General features: G+C 34.3%; 1 protein-coding gene across 1 annotated transcript in view; it reads right to left on the bottom strand.

Moving 5' to 3' along the window:
* NELL2 (neural EGFL like 2) overlaps positions 1–22,190 on the bottom strand; it is a 396,829-nt gene that overhangs the window by 4,558 nt on the left and 370,081 nt on the right. The window contains exons 18-20 of the mRNA XM_035255757.3: positions 13,355–13,548; positions 12,086–12,262; positions 10,365–10,589 (exon numbers count right to left, since the gene is read on the bottom strand). Of these exons, the coding sequence (XP_035111648.1) occupies positions 10,365–10,589; positions 12,086–12,262; positions 13,355–13,548 (596 nt within the window). The remainder of the gene's footprint in view (positions 1–10,364; positions 10,590–12,085; positions 12,263–13,354; positions 13,549–22,190) is intronic.

Below are 22,190 nucleotides of genomic sequence, written 5' to 3'. Positions count from 1 at the left end.
AGATTATGGTTATCAGAAGATAGGGAGAGTATGGGGGGAAGAGGGTAGGAAGAAGTTAGTCAAAGGATACAAAATTACAGCTGGAGTAAGGAAGAACATAGGAGGAATAAGTTCTAGTGCTCTATAACACTGTAGGATAAATATAGTTAAAATAATTTATTGTATATGTTCAAAAATCTAGAAAAAAGGATTTTGAATGTTCCCAACACAAAGTAATAATAAATGTTTGAGGTAAAAAATATCCTAATTACCCTGATCGTTAAGTATTGTACATGTGTATCAAAATATTGTCTGTACACCTATAACTATGTATAACCACTATGTGTCAACTAAACATAAAAGGAAAAAAACAAACAAACAATTCAAGCTTTCCACTGAAGGCCCAAAAGGGCCATGATTAGGAGTAAAACAAAACCTACAGATTAAAACCAAAGGTAAATTTAAAACAGACCCACCTAACTGGTGTAAAGCCAACCTCGCCAATTATTGGCCAGGTTATTGGCCAATGATTTACAACCTGCTAGAACAAAAACAGTCTTCACAAGAAGCCAATTGAACTTACAGTCTATACAACATAGCATCTATCATATCCAATATATTGTAAAAATTAATAGACATGTGAAGAAAAACAGGAAAATGTGGTTTCTAATCAAGAGAAAAAGTAGTGAATGGAAAATGACTCAACGATGATCCAGATGTTGTAATTAGCAAAGACTGGAAAGTATTTATCATAAATATGCCAAAAATGTAAAAAGATATGGTCATAATGCATGAACAAATAGTAAAATTTGGCAGAGAAATTAAACTATTAAAAATTAAGTGGTAATTCTGGAACTGCAAAATGCAATATCTAAAATGAAAAGATTCACTGGATGAACCTAGTAACAGATTAGAGATGGCAGAAGAAAAAGTCAGTAAATTTGAAGACAAAGCAATAGAAATTTTCCAATCCATAAAACAAAGAGAAAAACATTGAAATAAAAGTAGAACTTTAGTGACATTTAGGATAATTAAACCATCTAAACAAATGTTTAACTGGAGTCTCAGAAAACTATGAGAGAAAAAATGTGGCTGACAAAATATATGAAAAAAAATGGCTCAACTTTTCTCAAGTTTGGTGAAATGACATCAACTTAGATATCCAGAAAGCACAGCAAACCCCAAAGAAAATAAAGACAAAAAAGAAAATCAGACCTAAGTGTATCATAGTTAAACTACTAAAAACCAAAGACAGAGAATCATGAAAGGAAAAAGGGGGTGGGGGAAACAAATGATCGCTGTATCAGAAACAATAGAAACTAGAAAACAATAGAATATCACCTTTAAAGTTCTGGAAACAAATCTGTCAATCCTGAATTCTATATCCAGTGAAAATATTATTCAAATATAAAGACATTTTCAGATAAATAAGAGTTGAAAGAACTTGGTACTAGCACACCTGCAACAAGGAAAATGCTAAGGAGCATTATTCAAGCTGAAGGGAATGTAACCAGAAGGAGACTCCAATATGGAAGAAGAAATGAAGAGCACCAGAAATGGTAAATACAGTAGTCTTCCCTTATCTGTGTTTTTTCTTTCCACAGTTTCAGTTACCTGTGGTCAACCATGGTCCCAAAATAAGTAAGTAAAATGTACAATAAAACATTTTGAGAGAGCAAGCCAGCAAGTGAGCGAGTGAGAGAGAGAGTGACAGACAGACAGAAATCACATTCACATAATTTTTATTACAGTATATTATTATAATTATTCCATTTTATTATTATTGTTGTCCAATACTGTGCCTAACATAAATTAAATTTTATCATAGGTATGTATAGAAAAAAATATAGTATATATAGGGTTTACTAAGGTTCAGCACTATTGTGGTTTCAGGCATTCACTTGGAGTCTTAAAACACATACCCCTTGTGGAAAAGGGGGTGACTACTATATGTGAATAAATATAAAATATACTATTTTTCTTTTCTTAATTTCTTTAAAAGACATGACTTATTAAAGCAAAAATAGTAACATGGAACTGTAAGATTTATAGTGAACAGAGTTATAAAATATATTATTGTTTTAGTACAAAGACTGTGGGGATAAATTATAATGTTGCAAAGTTCTTATATTTTATATGAGTAGTATAATTTATATCTAATTATAATATAATAAGTTAATGATATTTATTATAATCTTTAGGACAATAAATAATATAAGAAGTTACAGTTTAAAATCAATAGAACAATTTAAATAAAAATGCTATTAAAGAAAAAAGAAGGCAGAAATGGATAAATAGATGTATAAAATATAGATGGAACAAATAGAAAACAAATGACAAAATAGTAGTCCTAAATCCATCAGTGTCACAAATTAAATGTAAATAAAGCACTTCAATAAAAGATACATATTTTCACATTTTACAGTTCTTATAAAAAATCAGAACTGTACCTTAGCTATTAAAAATACACTTTAAATATAAAACAATTGATAGATTGGAAGTAGATGAACAAAACAATATACTGTGTGGCTAAATAAATATCAGACAAAATTAATTTCAAGTCAAGAAGTCTTTTGATTGATACGGAGGGACATTAAGTAACAATAAAATGGTCAATTCAACAGGAGATATGAGTACAATCTGTGTAATCATATTTTATATAAATTTAATTACAGGCAAAATGAATTTATTACAAAGAAATAAAGTGAAGGTTGCCTATTGAAAGTAGATATTACCTGAAAGGGGATCCGAAGGTATTGTCTAGAATGTTCGATATATTTTGTATTTTGATTTATCAAACTTATCAAACTATATGCTTAACTATGAATTTCACTGTAATAAATATTACTTTGGTAAAAATGAAGATAAAAGTGACTCACTGAAACTCAGTCTATTAGGAATAATAGTAGAAATAGGAAGGAATAGCAGGAATAGGAATAAGCACCTATTATCAAAACTTATTATTAAAATTAATTATGTTTATATAGTGACACAGTAAAATAATTTTCCTTAAGACCCCGCTAATTTTGGCTATATTTATTGTTAAGGAAGTCCTTGCCATTTTTCATGCTAACTTTTGAAAATCAAGATTAGAAAACAGTCAACATTTAATTTTCAGCTATACTTCTATTTTTTTAATCCTATTACTATCAGCATTTCAGTTTGTTTTAATAGTCCATTTCCTTTATTTTCAACCTTTTTGTAAAGTGAATATATAATTATACATATTTTTATCTTAATTTTTATTATAAGATTGCCATTACTTCAACAGCTGAATAATAATATATAATCTTCTAATACATATTTAGAATATATTATAACACATAATTGCATTGTATAGAAAGTTACTATAATTTAACTGTTCTATTGTTGGATATTTTAGATTCTTCCTTAAATCTGTATGACAATGTTGAGATGAATATTGGCATGCATATAGCTTGTTTTATACTTTATATTATTTCTTTAGGTTAGATTCTCAGACCTGGGATTAAAGAGAAAAATATATTTGTGTGTGGGGGTGGGGATTGTATATGTTGCATTGCGTATTTTTTAATAATACTCACAGTGCACAAAAATAATCATTCCAGTATATCTCTGTCAGCATTATAAATTATTATGGGGAACTTTTTTACTATAGTATGTGAAAATAGTTATTATTTTAGTTTACAATTAAGGTACAATTATTTAAAGGCTGAATGATTTCCTCTTTTATTTTAGTAGGTGTACTTTTTTAGTGACTTGTTTATTTACCTTTTGTAGTTTTATTTATGGGGAAGTAATTGCTTTTTAAAAAAGTTTTAGAGGCAAGGTGTTACTTTGTCACCCAAGCTGGAGGGCAGTGGCATGATCATGGCTGACTGCAGCCTTGAATGCCTAGGCTCAAGTGGGCCTTCTGAGCAATTGGGATCAAAGGTATGAGCCACTACACCCAGCAGTAAGTGCTTTTCTTACTAATGTTTATGTTTTTACTCTGACAAAGAAACCAAATCTGCTAAATATATTTTTCTAGTCTGTAGTTGTGACTCTTTTTTTTTTTTTTGCTAATTTTATGTCTATAGAAGTACTATTCTTTTCTTTTCTTTTTTTAAAAGATGTGTCATTCATTTATTGTAAATCTTATATTGATAGATAATACCAGAAGATTTCAGCATAGCAGATAAAATACAGCAAATCCTAACCAGCGCACGTTTTAGTGACAAATGGCCTGTTCCATGAACGTAGATGACTTCATCAGGTATTACTTTTTTGTTTTCCTAAGTGTTTACATTTCTTGACTGTGTCACCTTCACATTAGAGATTTTTAAGGTTTTTAAGTGGTATAAGGTGCTACTTGGAGAGTTATTGCATAGCACTTCCATGGCATGGAATAGTATTTGATTAGAAGATGGGGACTAGTTAGCTGCAGCAGAATGAACACTTTCTTTAAGAACTAATCTTTTCTTTGAGGTATATTTTATCATTGAAAAATGTAAACAGTTATCTCCCTTCCTAGAACTTTGATATTTAATTATCTTTCCTTCATTTTGATTCATTTTAATATTTAACACTTTTTCCATGTGAAATTTGTTTTGATATGTAACATAATAACTGTATGTTATTTCCCTCAAATTGTTATCCAGTCATTCCATTATTTGTGAATTAATGTTTTTTTCTCCATTGATTTGCAGTCTTTCTGATCATATATTAAAAGCTTTATTATAATATTGTTCATTTCTAAGTATTTTTTTCATAGATTTACTTATCTATTCTAACATTAGAACAGAGGTCCACCGGCACAGCTTCAAGTTTGTAGCTTTTGGTAGATAAGGGCAAGATTTAAGAAGTGAGGTACTTGATCATTTCATAAAACTCTGATTTTTTTCCACATCTCACTAACTGTAGCATTATATCTAGAGTCCCCCTAGGAGTTAAAGTAGCTCCCTGGTTTCTGATATTCAGTTTCCTGCGTAGTGATTGTCTATTAAAGGAAAGAACTCCCTAATCCCTTCTTCCTCCTTATTTCTCAATTGGATACATCCCTCTTTGTTGTTTGAAGCTCAAAGTGTTCTAAGCAAAGGGTGCTTCTCTAGAATATTTAGAAAAGGAGAACTTCTGAATTCATTTTTGATCAAGAGTTTAACCTTTGAGTGGAGAAAGCTTTTATCTTTAAACTAAGCAAATTAAATTTGAAGACACTTTTAAAAAGAGAAGAGAAAATCTTACCCTCTTCTACCCAACTAACTCATAATTCTTAGATCTCATTTACTGAGGAGTTACTCCTCAGCCAACATTTACTGAGTGCTTACTATAATGTGTTGAGCATGGTATGAAACTTTTTGAGTGCATCATGTCACTTAATTCATATAGTAAACCTCTTAAGTAGACACTGTCACAATTCCCAAGTAGGTACTATTATTTTTCCCATTTTTTAGGAGAACAAATTGAGCTACAGAGAGATTAACAAATGTCCCCTGAAGTCATATAGTAAGGTTGACAGGCTTTGAATCCTGACAGCCTGATTCCCTAGACTACATTCTTGACCACTAGACTAGGTCTGTCCAAGAAAACATTTTGTGATGACAGAAATGTTTTCTGTGTGTGTGATATAGTTTGGATATTTGTCTGCACCCAAATCTCTCCTTGAATTGTAATCCCTAATCCTAGAGATGGGGTCTTGTGGGAGGTGTATAGATCAAAAGGGCAGATTTCTCTTGAATGACTCAGCACGATCCCCTAGGTGCTGTTCTCACCATAGTGAGTGAGTTCTCATGAGATGTGGTCATTTAAAAGGCCTTTGACAAAATTCAACAGCCCTTTATGCTAAAAACCCTCAATAAACTAGGTATCAATGGAATATATCACAAAATAATAAAAGCTATTTACGACAAACCCACAGCCCAAACTGGACAGGCAAAAACTGGAAGCATTCCCTTTGAAATCTTGCACAAGACAAGGATGCCTTCTCACACCACTCCTATTCAAATAGGATTGGAAGTTCTAGCCAGAGCAATCAGGCAAGAAAAAGATATAAAGGGTATTCAATTAGGAAAAGAGGAAGCCAAATTGTCTCCATTTGCAGATGACACAATTGTGTATTTAGAAGACCCCATCATCTCAGCCCCAAATCTCCTGAAACTGATAAGCAACTTCAGCAAAGTCTCAAGATACAAAATCAATGTGCAGAAATCATGAGGATTTCTATACACCAATAACAGACAAACAGAGAGCCAAATCAAAAGTGAACTCCCATTCAGAATTGCTACAAAGAGAACAAAATACCTAGGAATACAACTAACAAAGGATATAAAGGACCTCTTCAAGGAGCACTACAAACCACTGCTCAGTGAAATAAGAGAGGACACAAACAGATGGAAAAACACATGCTCACGGTTGGGAAGAATCAATAATGTGAAAATGGCCATACTACCCAAAGTAATTTATAAATTCAACACTATCCCCATCAAGCTACCTACGACCCTCTTCACAGAGTTGGAAAAAACACTTCAAACTTCATATGGAACCAAAAGAGAGCCCACATAGACAAAACAATCCTAAGCAAAAAGAACAAAGCTAGAGGCATCATGGTGCCTGACTTCAAACTACACTACAAGGCCACAGTAATCAAAACAGCATGGTACTGGTACCAAAACAAAGATAAAGACCAATGGAACAGAACAGAGGCCTCAGAAGCAACACCACACATCTACAATCATCTGATCTTTGACAAACCTGAGAAAAACAAGCAATGGGGAAAGGATTCCCTGTTCAGTAAATGGTGTGGGGAAAAATGGCTAGCATTGCACAGAATGCAGAAACTGGACCCCTTCCTGACACTTTACACTAAAACTAACTCCAGATGGATTAAAGATCTAAACATAAGACCTAACACCATAAAAACCCTAGAAAAGAACCTAGGCAAAACCATTCAGGACATAGGCATAGGCAGAGACTTCATCACTAACACACCAAAAGCAATGGCAACAGAAGCCAAAATAGACAAATGGGATCTAATTAAACTCCAGAGCTTCTGCACAGCAAAGGAAACAATTGTTAGAGTGAACCGGCAACCAATAGAATGGGAAAAAATTTTTGCCATCTACCCCTCTGACAAAGGGCTGATATCCAGAATCCACAAAGAACTAAAACAGATTTACAAGAAAAAAACAAGCCCATTCAAAAGTGGGCAAAGGATATGAACAGACACTTTACAAAAGAAGACATCTATGAGGCCAAAAAACATATGAAAAATGCTCATCATCACTGGTCATTAGAGAAATGCAAATCATTGGATACCATCTTATGCCAGTTAGAATGGCAATCATTAAAAAATCTGGAGACCACAGATGCTGGAGAGGATGTGGAGAAACAGAAACACTTTTATATTGTTGGTGTTAGTGGAAACTAGTTCAAATATTGTGGAAGACAGTGTAGCGATTCCTCAAGGACCTAGAAATAGAAATTTCATTTGACCCAGCAATCCCATTACTGGGTATATATCCAAAAAATTATAAATCATTCTATTATAAAGACACATGCACATGTATGTTCATTGAGGCACTGTTTACAATAGCAAAGACCTAGAAACAACCCAAATGCCATCAATGATAGACTGGACCAGGAAAATGTGGCACATATACACCATGGAATACTTACTATGCAGCCATAAAAAATGAAGAGTTTGTGTCCTTTGTAGGGACATGGATGAATCTGGAAACCATCATTCTCAGCAAACTGACACAAGAACAGAAAACCAAACACCATGTGTTCTCACTCATAGGCAGGTGTCGAAAAATTAGAACACAATGGACACAGGGAGGGGAGCATCACATACTGAGGTCAGTGGCGGGGGCTAGGGGAAGGACAGCAGGGGGTGGGGAGGGTGGGGAGGGATAATGTGGGGAGATATACCAGATATAGATGATGGGGGGATGAAGGCCGCAAACCACCTTGCCATGTATGTACCTATGCAACAATCCTGCATGATCTGTGCATGTACCCCAGAACCTAAAGTACAATTAAAAAAAAAATATATATATATATATATATATATATATATATATAAAATGTGTGGCACCTCCCCAGCAACTTTCTCTCTCTTGTTCCCAATTCTGCCATGTGAAGTGCTGCTTTGCCTTCCAAAAAGTTTCCTGAAGCCTCCCCCAAAACAGACAATGGCAGTGTTTCCTAAACAGTCTACAGAATCATGAGCCATTTAAACCCCTTTTCTTTGTAAATTACCTAGTCTCGAGTATTTCTTTACAGCAATGCAAGAATGGCCTAACATGGTGTGCTGTGTAATATGACAGCCAGGAGCCACGTGTGGCTACTGTGCAATTGAAATGTGGCTAGTATAACTAAGAAATTACATTTTTCATATTATTTAATTTTAATTAATTAAAATTTAAATAGCCACATGTGGCTACTGACTAGCATATCGAACAACAGAGCACCAGATAATAAGCTGATAGAGAATAATTTCCAGGGATGTCTGTACCTGGTTTTGCTTATCATTATACCCCTGGTACCAGCACAATGCCGCACACAGTGTGTATTTATCAATTAAAAACAAATAACTCAGAGGGGAGTAGAATGGAGAGGTAATAAATAAAACAGTGCTTTCAAAGCACTAAATTGTGAAGAATGCTTACCTCTAATGCAATACCTAAAACCTGTTTTGCCTAAATTTTATTTTTGAAATAACACAAAATAAATGTGATAAAAATGAGTATTGGAGATAAATCTTACAAAACCAAGCATAGTTTTATGACATATTTAATAATAAGAGATAAAGGACTTGGTATCTAATAATAACTTCTAAGAATCAGCACTTATCTGACAGGAAGAAATGACTTTAACATCATAATACACTTTCAAAATATATTCCTACCAAGAGCTTAGAAATTGTTTATAGTAGTTGTTTATAAGGCAGCGAATAAAACCTCATTCAAATTCTTTACCCCAGAAAACAGTTTGAGTTGTTTTCCTGCCTATTACTATATGCATTTTTCTTACTGGAAATACCTGTCTGTGCTATATTTCATTTTTGTCCATCACTCAATATATATTTTTGTCACTATAGCTCAGAACAATAATCTCACAGAAAGATTAAGGGTATGTAAAAGGATTCAACTCTATTTGGTAATTAAATGTCTGAAAGTATTTCTCTGTTAGTCATTAGTGCTAAGTTTTGAGATATGCACTATTAAGTATACACATGTAAAATGTATATTAAAGGAACATTGCATATACATTATTAGTAACTTTTAGTAATAGCAACTTTTAAATTTGCTAATGCATTTCATAAAACAGCAGTAAATGTTCACTCAAAAAGCTTTGCTTGATTGACAAATTACATTGATGGAAAGAATTAGAAATTTGAGCTTGAAATAGATAAAAATGGTATCTCAAAGCTTAAAGCATTTTATATTTCTTTGTCCTGTTACTTCAAACCACTCTGGTTAGAATTTGTAGTAAGTGAATCTGAATTAAATTGCTCTGCAGGAAAAAAAAAAATTACAAAATGGAAACGCTCACTTAAAAAAACAGAGCAGTTATAGATATCTGGCTATGTTATGCTAAGAAAAATCTGACACGTCTGCTATTTAGTTGTTATTGTTAAGCCTTCAGGTTACTTATTTAATTTTAGTGTTGATTCCAAAATTATGACTATGAAGCATAATGGCCACAAAATTAAATTTTTTTAGAAATAATAATCAAATTAGAATGCTTCCAAAATTGTCATTAATCTACAAACTCTACATGCTCTGCTTACATTCATTGTATTTGTGCTCTTACTGAAGCAAAAGGCACAGGGCTCTATTTTCCTATGAGAATAAGGAGAAGGGCTTTGTAATGGTTTTTCTCCAACTGTATTAACAAAATGTGGTAAAAAAAAAACAGATCTTAAATTTTCCAACTCAATGTAACTGACCACAACAAAACAAGAAATATGCCCGTCTTTGCCACACTGATTTCCACTTTGGAAAATGTAATAAGGCTACTTCACTTATGTATCTTATGGACCTTGTAAAAGAACCAGATACAAATCAATAAAACAATATTGTCTCCTACCATGAAAGAAGAAACATGTGATTTGTTGTTTCAGCTTTTTTAAAAGATGTGCATAGTTAGACACTTAGGACAGTTGAAGTAGCTTGTTTCTATTCTGGGATATAAATAACAGATCATTCTGGTTTCAGTCCATGCACTCTCCTTGAATATACATCAGAGGGAGGCACATGACAGCCTTGGAACTAATAGAGCTGAATGGCATTCCCCCATCTATATCTGAAAACTAAACAGAAAAAGAAAAAAACCTTCCCATTGTCCAGGTTGAGCACATTAATATCTATGAGCCCTGGGTGCAGCTGGCAAAGTGCTCACTGTTTAAATTTAATGGAGCTTACCTTGCACTGGCACAGAGTACACTCAGTGCCATGTTTGATCCAAGAGGACCCAGTGAAGCGAACCACATTCATCTCATCCAGGCAAGTCTTGGTGATGTCATTGCGGATGGTGTCAGCCTGGCAAGGGTCTGTGACACAGCGTGGGCAGCACTCATTCTCTGGGAGAATGCTGAATTCACACTCCACATCTGGGCAAGGCAGGGGCCAACAATCAACTTCCCCTTGCTATAAGGAAAAGAGATGTGCAAGGGCAGAGGGAGAGGGAGGAGGAAATGGAGGGAGGACAGGAAAAAGCAGATGAGCACAGTGTTTACTGGATACTCAATTTATTTGATTGATACTTAAACTTAGATCTACAAAGCCCATGTATCTTTCAGGGAATCTATTGATACAAAAGCCCTATTAGAATGATGAGGTCTGTATTGCAGCTTGATTTTGAAACAATCTTCAAGGTTTAAATAACACCAATAAAACAAAAGCAAAAATCACTTATCTTAAAACAATAAAATATGCATGTCCCTATCTTTCCCATGACAAAGGAGAGTTATCTAACACGAAGGAGGTTGTTATTTAACTTTTTGCTCATGTGATGCCTTTTTTATTCTTTTGATATTTTTTCTAACCTGTTATTTATTCCTTTATGAATAAAACATTTACAAGAAAATAAACTAAAATAAATATGAAGGGAGTATGATGGTTTTTCTTTGTTCATTTCTATATTCAGTGTAGAGAAATCAAATACCCTAGGAATTGATTTTACTCCTTTTTAATTCCATACAGGAAAATTGTGTGAATTGGATCTTTTTAAACTGTAGTTCCCACCTGTTTCCATTTTCTTCATAATTCTGAATCTCATGGTTTGGGAGATGAAAGCAGCCTTCAGGCACAGAAACTGACCTTGCTCTTTCCATTGATTTTTGGGTTGAAAGTACAAAAAGGAAGGAACAAAAAAGCTTTGCCTTAAAAATAACCTCACACAAATAGAAAGAAACTGGCCATAAATTTAAAAGTAGCATCTTCTGTGAAAATTTCTGCCACAAAGACGCATAGAACAATTTTCCTTTTCATTTACATCACTAGAAAGAAGCAAGAAATTCGTTCAACTGAAAAAAGACTTTATCAAATCACTACTTTCTTCTTATTGTTTCTAGTAAAAGTTTCATAAATATATAGAGAAATTCAATTCTAATATATATTTATTGCATATTCATATTATGTGCAAAACAAGGTGCCCACCAGAAGCATTGCAAATAACAATTGTTAGAAGGAAATAAACGGTTTTGATTGGAGGGGGGTTGCTTTGCTTTTTAAGTCTAAGCATAACTGACAGAAATAGGTTAACAAAAGTTCTACTTGGATAAATAATTTTTTCCCAAGAATGTCATTGTTCTACCCATAATTGTCTTTAAGTTAGCCTAAACTGGATAGAAATGGGGAAGCTAGGACAGTTTTTTCTTTTTTTGAGCTATAGAGGTACTCCTGAAAGAGACATTACTGTTAGTGAAAGACCATTCAACACCTTGTACCACATCTACCTCAGAATATTCCTTCTTCGGTTGTGATTGTGTAACTATCACCTCATCATCCTAACCAGGCTCACTTTTTATAACTGTCAACACTGTGGGCTGGTGCTAGGTATTGGCAGATGGGGAGGGCAAGGTCGTTTCCCTATTTAGATTCTGGGCCTAAATTTTCTTTCCACTTCATGTAGCTAAATTTACCAAGCAGCGGCACTGTTGACAATTCTGGACCCAGGTGTCACCACTGTTGTACAGGGTTTCCCCATTTTGATGGAGGCACTGACTACTAAGCCTTGGATCACATTCAGGGCAGCAAAAAAGATCAACCGTGGGATTCTCACAGTCACAGACCATCCGTCGACACATAACAAATCCATTCTGCATGACAAAGAAAAAAAGTAGTTACCAAAACCCACCATTGCTCAAAACAATAACATATATATGTATTTCAGATACTGATATGGAAGTTGAAATAATTCACACTGTTTATTAAATATAATAAATTTTCTTTAAAATTTCATTTTGTAGCTAACGCAAAGAAATTATGTAAGCTAGAGGATTTTCAATTTCCTTTTCATATACCACTCTTCGAATGACCAGAAAATATTTTCAGAAATGACCAGCATAAAATGATAACCACTGTATATATAAATGTCTTCATTTATATATAAGTATATATTTATATATTAGTATGATAACTTGCATACTAAATTTTGTTTTGTTTGAGGGCATGTGTTTTAATATTTCATAATTAATAAATTATATATTTATTACTAAATTTCTGGAGTATTTAAAACCTATGTTTTTGTATAAACTGTTATCAATTTCTTTTATGACGGTTGAGTTCTTGGTATATAATATTATTCATTTGAAAATAATTTAAGCTTTTATTATTAACTAGGTACATATAAGAGAATACATATCTAAAACTGAAATATAGATCAAATAAATGTTTTTCACCCTTGGAACATAGCATGTTCATTCTGACCTCATTTATGCATTAATTCAAACACTAAATTGTGACTAGGAAGAAAATAGCATGGATAGTAATAAACTTTATCAACACATGAATAGATATATACATTGTGGTATATCCATATAATAAAATATTATTTAGCATTAAAAAGAAATGGGTTACAGATATATGTAACAATATGAATGAATCTCAAACACATAATGTTGAGAGAAAGAAGCCAGACGTATATACTGTATGATTCCATTTATATAAAGCTCTAGAAAATACATGTCAATAGGGACTGGATGCAGTTGCTGCCTGGATCTAGGGATGTGGGACTAATGAGGAAAGAACATAGGCGACATTTGGGTCAATTAAAATGTTCTTTTATATTACTTGTGACGGTAGTTAAGTGGACGTATACATTGTCAAAACTCATCAAACCATATACACACTTAAAAGTTATGCAAATTACAACTGAATAAAACTGATTAAAGTGTTTTATTTATACTAACCTGACATGAGCACACAGAGCACCTGTCATTTTCCAACACCCAAATCTGACCATTATGCTTAATTTTCCCATCGTGGATGCAGTCCCCTGTGCAGTTCTTTCCATGAGGACATCGACAATCATATCCGCCATCCAAATTGAAGCAAATGGTATCATTGGCACAGCTGTGCCTCCCGGTCCCACACTCATCAATATCTACAGACAAGACAAAACAGCATGCAGTGTTCTTAGAATATGTGTAGGTTCAAATAACTGCAACCGGGCCAGTTGTCTCCTGACATAAAGTATTCAACTGTAAATTAATTTTAATCTTACTGGCTTGCATTTGTGATTAAATGTTTACTAAAGCAATGTTAATGATCTGGGATTTCACAGGAAAATATTATCATGTTTGATTTAAAAAATCATGTGACCTTGGCACATGATTTCAACTTTTATTTCTCTGTAAAATACCATCAGGCTTTATGAAACATTTATATTTTTAAGAGTAAGAATGTGACTCAATTTACCAAACAAAAACAGTTTAGTACTGGGAATTCTAAAAGTGCCTATGATACTTTAATGGGGATTTCATTCCCAGTGTTAAACTGGTGATTATACAAAAATCCCTTCTTAGTGGGAGACGAAATGTCATGAGATCCCTGCAGCATTTCATGCAGTATCAAACCTCATTCTCACAGTTGCACTTTCCCCACTCCATGAAGCTCTTTCCATTGTTCTGCCTAGGTTATCTTCCCTTGCATTCCTGGTATTTTCATACTGTCCTTAGACCTTGCCTTTCAACCACAGAAGGGCAAATAATCATCAGCAATTACCATCTCTCTCACAAAGAATCCACTATTTCTTAACTTTTCCATTTCAGATTATCATTTTGTCCCCTGTCTGACTCAATTGGCAACTGCCCATATTTCACCTGGCCTCACCTATTTCATGACTGTCACAGCTTAAAGCATTTTCACACAGATGAAAAGCAAACATATCTTGACCCACAGATCAAGTCCATAAGAGGAGATGGGATTCATTTTTATTTACCCCCATAATTTAAAGGTCACAAGCCAAAATACATTTCAGATATGTGGTATGAGTGGCAATAAGCAGTTATTTCCCATTTCATCAGTTTCCTCTGAGTAAAGGTCAAGAAAGAAAGAATTAAATCATGGCAGAAGTGGATTAGAGACAAGACGGAATGTATAGCTTTTAACTAGGGTGCTGCATACTGATTCTCTTAGAAGATTTTTAAAATAAAGCTTAGGAAATATCTTTATCAAATGATTTGACTTCTATATTAACTGAAGACTTGGACTAGTTAAGATGATATCTTGGCAATTTTAAACTTCTTATATACTTAAATTCTGCCACATATGTATTCCTGAAAATAAGCCCCAGGACATATTTTCTCTTTATTTACTTTGATTTTTATTAATTCCCAGTTTGACAAAACTAATGAATTAGGTCAATAGCTGAAAATGTAATTATAGAGCTTTATTAAGCTTGATTTGTCAAGGATAATACTACATATTATTGCAGACTATGATCAGAAAGAAAACTATTAGCCAGCATGAGAATATATTTTTAAAAAATTAAGTACTATGGTCAATGTGTATTTTTTCAGATCAGAGAAATTTTTTTCCTTGTAATAAAAATTTAATTTTATTAGTTACTTTTATATTTGGTCTATTCAGAATAACATGGTACATTTGATGAGTTGATCCTATTAAATATTTCTAGAATTAAGAATTATAATTAGCCAGAAAAACATAAAAAAATCCATGGTTATTTGGTCTCTTTGACAACAAGCTCTATAGACACCCTTACTACACAGCCTTTTTACTGTCTACTATGAGGACATTATTCCAAGAATGGCAAGGGCTAAATTTTTGCAATCATTTTATATTGCTTGACACTTTAAAATGAAAGCTGCACTTATCAGATAATGCTTATTTTCCTTACAGGCAGAAAGATTCTATGGGGTTGCTGCAAGAGACGTCCAGGCACAAGAAGAATATGTATACTTAAATAAAGCACATCTATAATAAAGAAATAGAGTAAAAAGTTGCTGATAACAATGTTTGGCATGTACTTGTTATACCTGGAAAAATGTGTAGGCAGATGCATCATACTGGACTAATTACGACCTCTTGCTATCCAAGGAGTGTGAGCTAGTTTGAACTCAGCTTGCCTTTTCTGCTCATTATTTAAACTGGCTCTGGCCATGCAGAAACCTTTCCCAATTAACTGGTGGTATAGAATTTTGGAATCTACTCTTACACATAGTTTGGTTATAACAGGATTCCCAAATTACATATCTAAATAAGGTGTGTATTCTGCTTTGAAAAATCTAGCATGGTATATACGAATTCCAATTTTAAAAATATTGGTAACTCCTTTAGTGGGTAATTATTGAAGAAATAATGTGCTAAATCCATTGGTCAAGTGTCAGTTCTCACGTAACTTGGTCAAACAGAGCATTTAACACAACTTACTCCTTCTCCTTGATAAATTTTCCCTACTGGCTTCCTATCACACTGGTATCTCTTTCTGGATCTTTCTTCTGTCTATACATTTTCTAAGTATGGAAATTATACTATTATTAATATTTAGCCATGCAAAGAGTAGCTAAAGAATGGTCTAGAGTGTTTTTGAGGCAAGAATGTGCTTGAAGGCCCAACGTTTAGAGCTATCAATATGTGTTGGAGAAACAGAACTGCTGGTATGATTGGAATGTCCAGTGAGACAGCAGAGTAGGCAGCATGTAGCTGAAGAGGTACTCAGGGCCTAGGTAAAGGTCATGTTAAGAATTTGAACTTTTTCATAAAGGCAATAAAATGTCATTTTAGAGAAATGCAAAAAACAATCACAATCTGATTTTCATTCTAGACTGTTTAGTTTGGCTTCATTTTGGAAAAGAGATTTGAATGGATTCGAATTTGGAACCAGGAGACCGGTCAATAGACTGTTTCCACAGTCCAGGCAAAAGATGATTATACAATAAAAGCAGAGTCTCGTAGTGGTTGGTATGCATCAGACTCTGAGTACTTTCATATGATGATTTATTTAATCTTCTCAACAATCCTCGAAGGTATAATTAAATTATTATTCTCATTTTATAAATCAGGAAATCAAGACATAATAATCTTACATAACTTGCCCAAGGTGACACAGTCACACAGCCGGTAGGCCCAGATAGGAACGGAAGCAGTCAGGCTCTAAGGCTATGCTCTTAAGTACCATCCTACACTGAGTTCTAACAGTGGGGATGCATAGAAAGAGACAACAAAGAAAATCAACACAATATAGTGATTTGTTGGCTTTGAAGACGTAACGATTTGTTCACTTTGAAGATTAGAAAAAAAGAGAAATCAAGAATAATGTTGAGATTTTTGGTTTGAAAAATATGGCTGATGCTATTTGTGGAAGGAAGAACAAGATTTTGCTGGGGAGCCAAAAAGGTGGCAGGGATGAAGCCAAATGTGTTCAGTTTAGAACTGGTTAAATTGCACTTCCTCTGGCCTTCTGAGCCAAGCTTTTCAGCAAGCAGTCGGATATGTGTGTCTGGGGCTCAGAAAATAGGCTTGGGCCAAAATGTGGATTTAATGTAGATAACGTTCATCATTCCCTTTCTCAAAAAAAGTCCTTCATACACAAGTTCAAGCTTCATAGTAATGTATTTAGAGCCACTTCTTGTTTGCACTCATTTTCCGTATCTCGACTTGGCAATCATCTCATCATAATTATCAAAGTCCTAAAGCAAATACTAGGTACTCTGAGAAGCTTTCGTTGATGCCAAAGAGAAAATAATTTCTCTTTGTTCCTTTGCACCGTGGCATTTATATCTTTTTCACAAAATCAAATGCTTTTCTCAATCACAGCATTAGGCTTGAACAGAATATTTAAGATACTATTATGTAAATTTCATTTTTTTATATCAAAAGTTCAAAAAACTTCACAAAACTTAAAGATAGTCCAGAAATTAAAGCAATAACGGGAAACGTGGGCATAAAAATGAGATACTTATATGAAAAAAAGATGCTGGACTGTGTCCTAAAGAGGGACAAAATTTTAGGCACAGTGGAAATGAGGCATGGATAAGGAAAATGGGACTCTGGCCTGTCACCTCAGGATGAGATGTCGAAACCTCTGAGATAAATGGATAAGCAAAACAGCAAACAGTTTGTATGAATGCGGCTTATAAACATATACGTTGTAGATCACACAACTGTAGCCTAAAAAGTAGTGACACAGTGAAGTTATTTATTCGTGCCTTCAAGTATGAGTCTTACACTTCAGAGTAAACGTAAAGCTTCCACTGTGGCTTTGTCTCTTTTTTTTCCCCAGCAACAGAAAAACAGCACTTTCTGGGATATAATTATATTCTTAAAATGAAATCCTTCTAAATACTAATATTACAATTCTACAAATCACAAAAATTACAGTAAATGGAGAGTTGTTTAGAAGTATTTTAAAATCTTTTTTAAAATGTGTAACTTAGATGGGTTCTTTTAAAAAACCCTTCAGAGCATGTTGTCCTCTGACACAGTAGCAGGTTTTTCTGGTAATCTTTATAAAGTTTATTGTTAGATAATGGTAGAATTAGCTTTCCAGAATAGTGGTTTTTTTTTTGTTGTTTAAATAAGATTTTTCACTGCTCTTGTATTTGTGGGTTTCCTTGAAAAGCCTTTTCTATGCAGGTGAATCCTCTACTTTGCTGTTTTCATATTTATAATGTGTTATTTTGATGTTTAATTTAATTATCCTTGTTACGTTCTCGGCTGACGACTCATGACTGTATTAATTATATTTTATCCTGATCATTACATATCTACTTTTAACTATAATATATGTGTACATAAATATATATATATTCACTATATGTCATACTAGTATCTACATTCTAACATAGATTATTTGCCTAATCGATTTCTAATTAAGAGATTAGCTATCCATTATTTATCTCAGTCTTCACTGGACAAATAAATGTATCATCTACTATGTGCCAGACGCTGTTCTAGGCATTGGAAATGGTAGCTGACAAGAAAACACAAACTATGACCTTTGAAGCTTACATTCTAAAGCAGATAATAAGCAAGCAAACACATAAATATATACTACAATTTCAGGTGAATTTATAATTTCTATCAAGAAATGTGAAGCAGATTAAGTGAATAGAGTATCAGAGGTAGGAGACTATTTTAAATTGGCAGTCCAAGAGAAACCATTTGAAACGAAATTTGAATTAAATGAAAGAAGAACCATGCAAAGATCTAAGGGAAGGACATTCCACGTAATGGCACAGTACATGCAAAGAAATCTGTTTCATATATTTGAGAAATGGTAAGAAAGCCAAGGCTGCATATCATGTGAGCCCTTGTCAACCACAGTCAGCGTTTTCATATTGCTCTGGGAGAGGTGGAGAGGCTCCAGGACTGTGAACAGAGGAGTAACATGATCTAACTTCAGTTTTAGAAAGAGCGCTCTGAAGTGATATAGAAAAAAGACTAGGGGAGTCAGATGTGGAGGTAGGAAGACCAGTTTGGAGGCTGCTATAGTGGTTCAGGCAAAAGGCAGTAATAGCTTAGATTAAGATGTTAACAATGGAGGTGGTGAGAGAGTTCAAACTGGGAATATATTTTGAAAGTTGAGACTGTGAGATTTGTTAATGTATGGAATGTGAGGTATGAGGAAAAGAAGAAAAGAAACAATGATTCTAAGATGTAGCTCTGGGCAACTATGTTTAGGGACCTGTAGGACTTACAGAGTAAGGTAATAATTCTATTTTCACCATATTAGATCTGAGCTGTCTATTAGAAGTCCAAGTTGAGCTACACTAGATGTAGAATCTGCAGCCAGGGCAGAGGTGTGAATTAGGGATAGGCAGATGGCATTTTAAGCCATGAAACTGGTTGATTTAGGGTTTGAGAATGGACAGAAAATACGGACAGGCCTGAGCCCTGGGGCATTTGAGAGAGTGAAAGAAAAGGAGACAGAGAGAGAAAAACCAGAAGAGAGTGGTATCACTGAAGCAAGTGAAGAAAACTGTGTTTGCAGAGAAAGGAATGATCAACTGAATCAAATGCCTGAGTAGTCGATCAAGCAGATAGTAATTGAGCAGTAAATTTGGAAAAATGGAAATTGTTAATATTATTGAAAGAAAATTATCAGCTTGAGCAGTGGGACTAAAGTGTCACTGAAAGGAAGAAGACAGAGGTAACAAGTACTGAATATGTTTTCAAGGAATTTTGTTTTAAAGGGGGGCAGAAAACTGGGAGATATGTCTGTTGAATCAGGTGATGTTTAGGGAAGTCACTTTTTGTTTGTTTTCAAAGATGGCTGCTACTCCAGACTCTGAATACTGTCGGGAATGACGCAGTAGAAAAAGACTTAGTGATATAGAAGAGAAAGTGAATATTAGAAGGACAGAGTCCTTCAATAGGTGAGAGAGGATGAGACGCAATATACAATGATGGGTCTGATTTTTGATAGGAGCAGGGCCACTTCCTCCAACAAAAGAGGAGGGAGAAAAAGCAGCAGGTATATAGAAATAAGTGAGAAATAAATAAATAAATAATAGAAATAGAAATAAGTAAATGAGGTAGTATGGGTCATGGTGGAAAACGAAGCAGATTTCTTTTGACTATTTCCGTGTTCTCCATTAAATAGGCAGGCCACTGACAGAGAATAAAGAGAAAAGCAGTATCCAAACTCTGAAGTCTTAAGAAGTTGTGAAATGGCTGTTAATTGGAAAGTTGGAAAGGAACGTAACAAATGAAATGAAGTATGAATGCTGGACAGTGCTGATGGCCCTTATTCGGTAGCTTCTGAGATGGCTCCAATGATCCTTATCACTGAGTATTCAAGCCCTTCTGTAATCCCCTTCCCTTGAATATGGGATGGACTTACTGACTTGTTGCTAACAAATACAAACTGAAAAGTGATGGAATGTCGCATCTGACATGAGGCTATAGAAAGACTATGGCTTCCATATTGGGCATCTGCTCTTGGATTGCTTGCTTTAGAGGAAGCAAGCTCCCACATTTCAAGGAGTGGTCCATGTACTACAGAAATTAGATCTGTCAATAGCCAGGAGTTGCCCATGTATTAGGGAAATGAGATCTGCCAATAGCCAATGAATGACTTTGGAAACAGATTCCCATTCTCCCCACTACCACCACAGACAAGCCTTCAATATACAAAGACCACAGCCCTGGCCAACAGCTTGACTGCAGTGTTATGAGAGGTGTGAACCAGAGCCAGCCAGATAAGCTGTGCACAAATCCCTGACCCACAGAAAGTGTGAGACAATATTTGCTGTTTTTAGCTGTTAAATTTTGGGAATAATTTGTTAGGCATCAATAGATAACTAATACAACCCACTAGAGATTTGTGATCATAAATTTAAAAGATAATAAGATTAGTTACAAATTCAGTGTAAGACAGTCAACAGAGGTATGTGTATTTTTCTACTCACATCCAAAAGCACAGAAAAAAGTGTGCAAGGATACTAACCCAAATTAAAAATAGGTTACCCCTAGAGGATGAGTGGAAAGGATGGGGAAAGGGGAGGGAGGTGAAATGAAGATGCATATTCAGCTTTAATCCATACACATATTTTTGTATGATTTGCATTATTTATGATCAGCTTATATTCATTCTTTATGTGCATAATTTTTTTAAAAGATGATCTCAATTAAATTACATAAAATACAAACAAAGAAGCTTATCAGGGAAGAACAAAATTCCACTGTCTGATCTGTCTTAAAACTATAATCTATGCTTCCTGGCATTCTTTCTAGGGCTGGAAATGTTCACTCTGGAACACTCAGCAGTTCAAGATAAAGCCCCCAGACCATATTTAAGTGGTGACTTGCAAATGCCAGGTTTTAGCCCCTGGTAATGCAACAGCATTCCCATTCCTAGGTGGAAAACCTGATGAATACTCTGCTCAAGCTCTAGAGCTTGTCTGCTGCTGGCCAAACAGGCTAGAAGCCGTGGAATCCATCACCCAAGACTGTATCACTTGCCTGTTTGTGAAAATCCTTTGAGGTACAAAGATAAAAAACATTTTCTCATTTAGGTGTCAAGTATCTTTAGGCTGGATTGTCAAAAGCTTTCACTGACTGTGTCATCTTAACCCCATTATCCTTTCAGCCTCTATGGAGGTGTAAATACAAAAGTAGAAAATCATGAGGTCTCAAGTTTTGTTTTGTTTTCAATTCCTATGCCAAGACTTCTGATGGCAAATCCTTTCCGTGCAGGTAGCTTCCGCAGCAATTATTCACTGGGCTCAGCTTGCTCTGTCTACCTGGTTTCTAAAAATCATGCCCCTCCATAAAGGCTACAGAGGAGCAGATTTATCACTATGTTGAAAATAATTCAAAATTAATGGTAACTAACTGAATATAATCTGATTGAATTTTCTATTTCTCTTAGATTGATAACTTATTGGAAGCAGGGACCATAACTTATGTATCCAACATTCAGCACTCACTAAACATCTCTTACTTTTCCAGGCAAGTGATACGTGAGGAATAGCCCTGAGTAGCATGCATTGTGCATATTATCCCTGGCCACATCATCATAGTATTTCCTCTATCCCCATTTTCCCTCTGTCTTGCTTTTCTAATATATTTTTGCTACCTGTTTTTGGATCAGATGTTCGCATGCTTTCATTTTAAAAAATTTATGTGATAACTGTATTTTTTTTAGTTCTAAAAACACAATTTAACAGTTGCAAAAATCCACAGAGAACTGGGTTAATGTCACAAACTTTAATTATCTAAAAATAACATTAATTACCATAATTAGCAAGAAAAAGTTTGATTTTAACTTATTTCCAATCA

The sequence above is a fragment of the Callithrix jacchus genome, chromosome 9, assembly GCF_049354715.1.
Source record: "Callithrix jacchus isolate 240 chromosome 9, calJac240_pri, whole genome shotgun sequence".
Lineage (NCBI taxonomy): Eukaryota > Metazoa > Chordata > Mammalia > Primates > Cebidae > Callithrix > Callithrix jacchus.
Note: the sequence above shows the minus strand (reverse complement) of the source record. Positions and strands in the feature narration are given on the sequence as shown.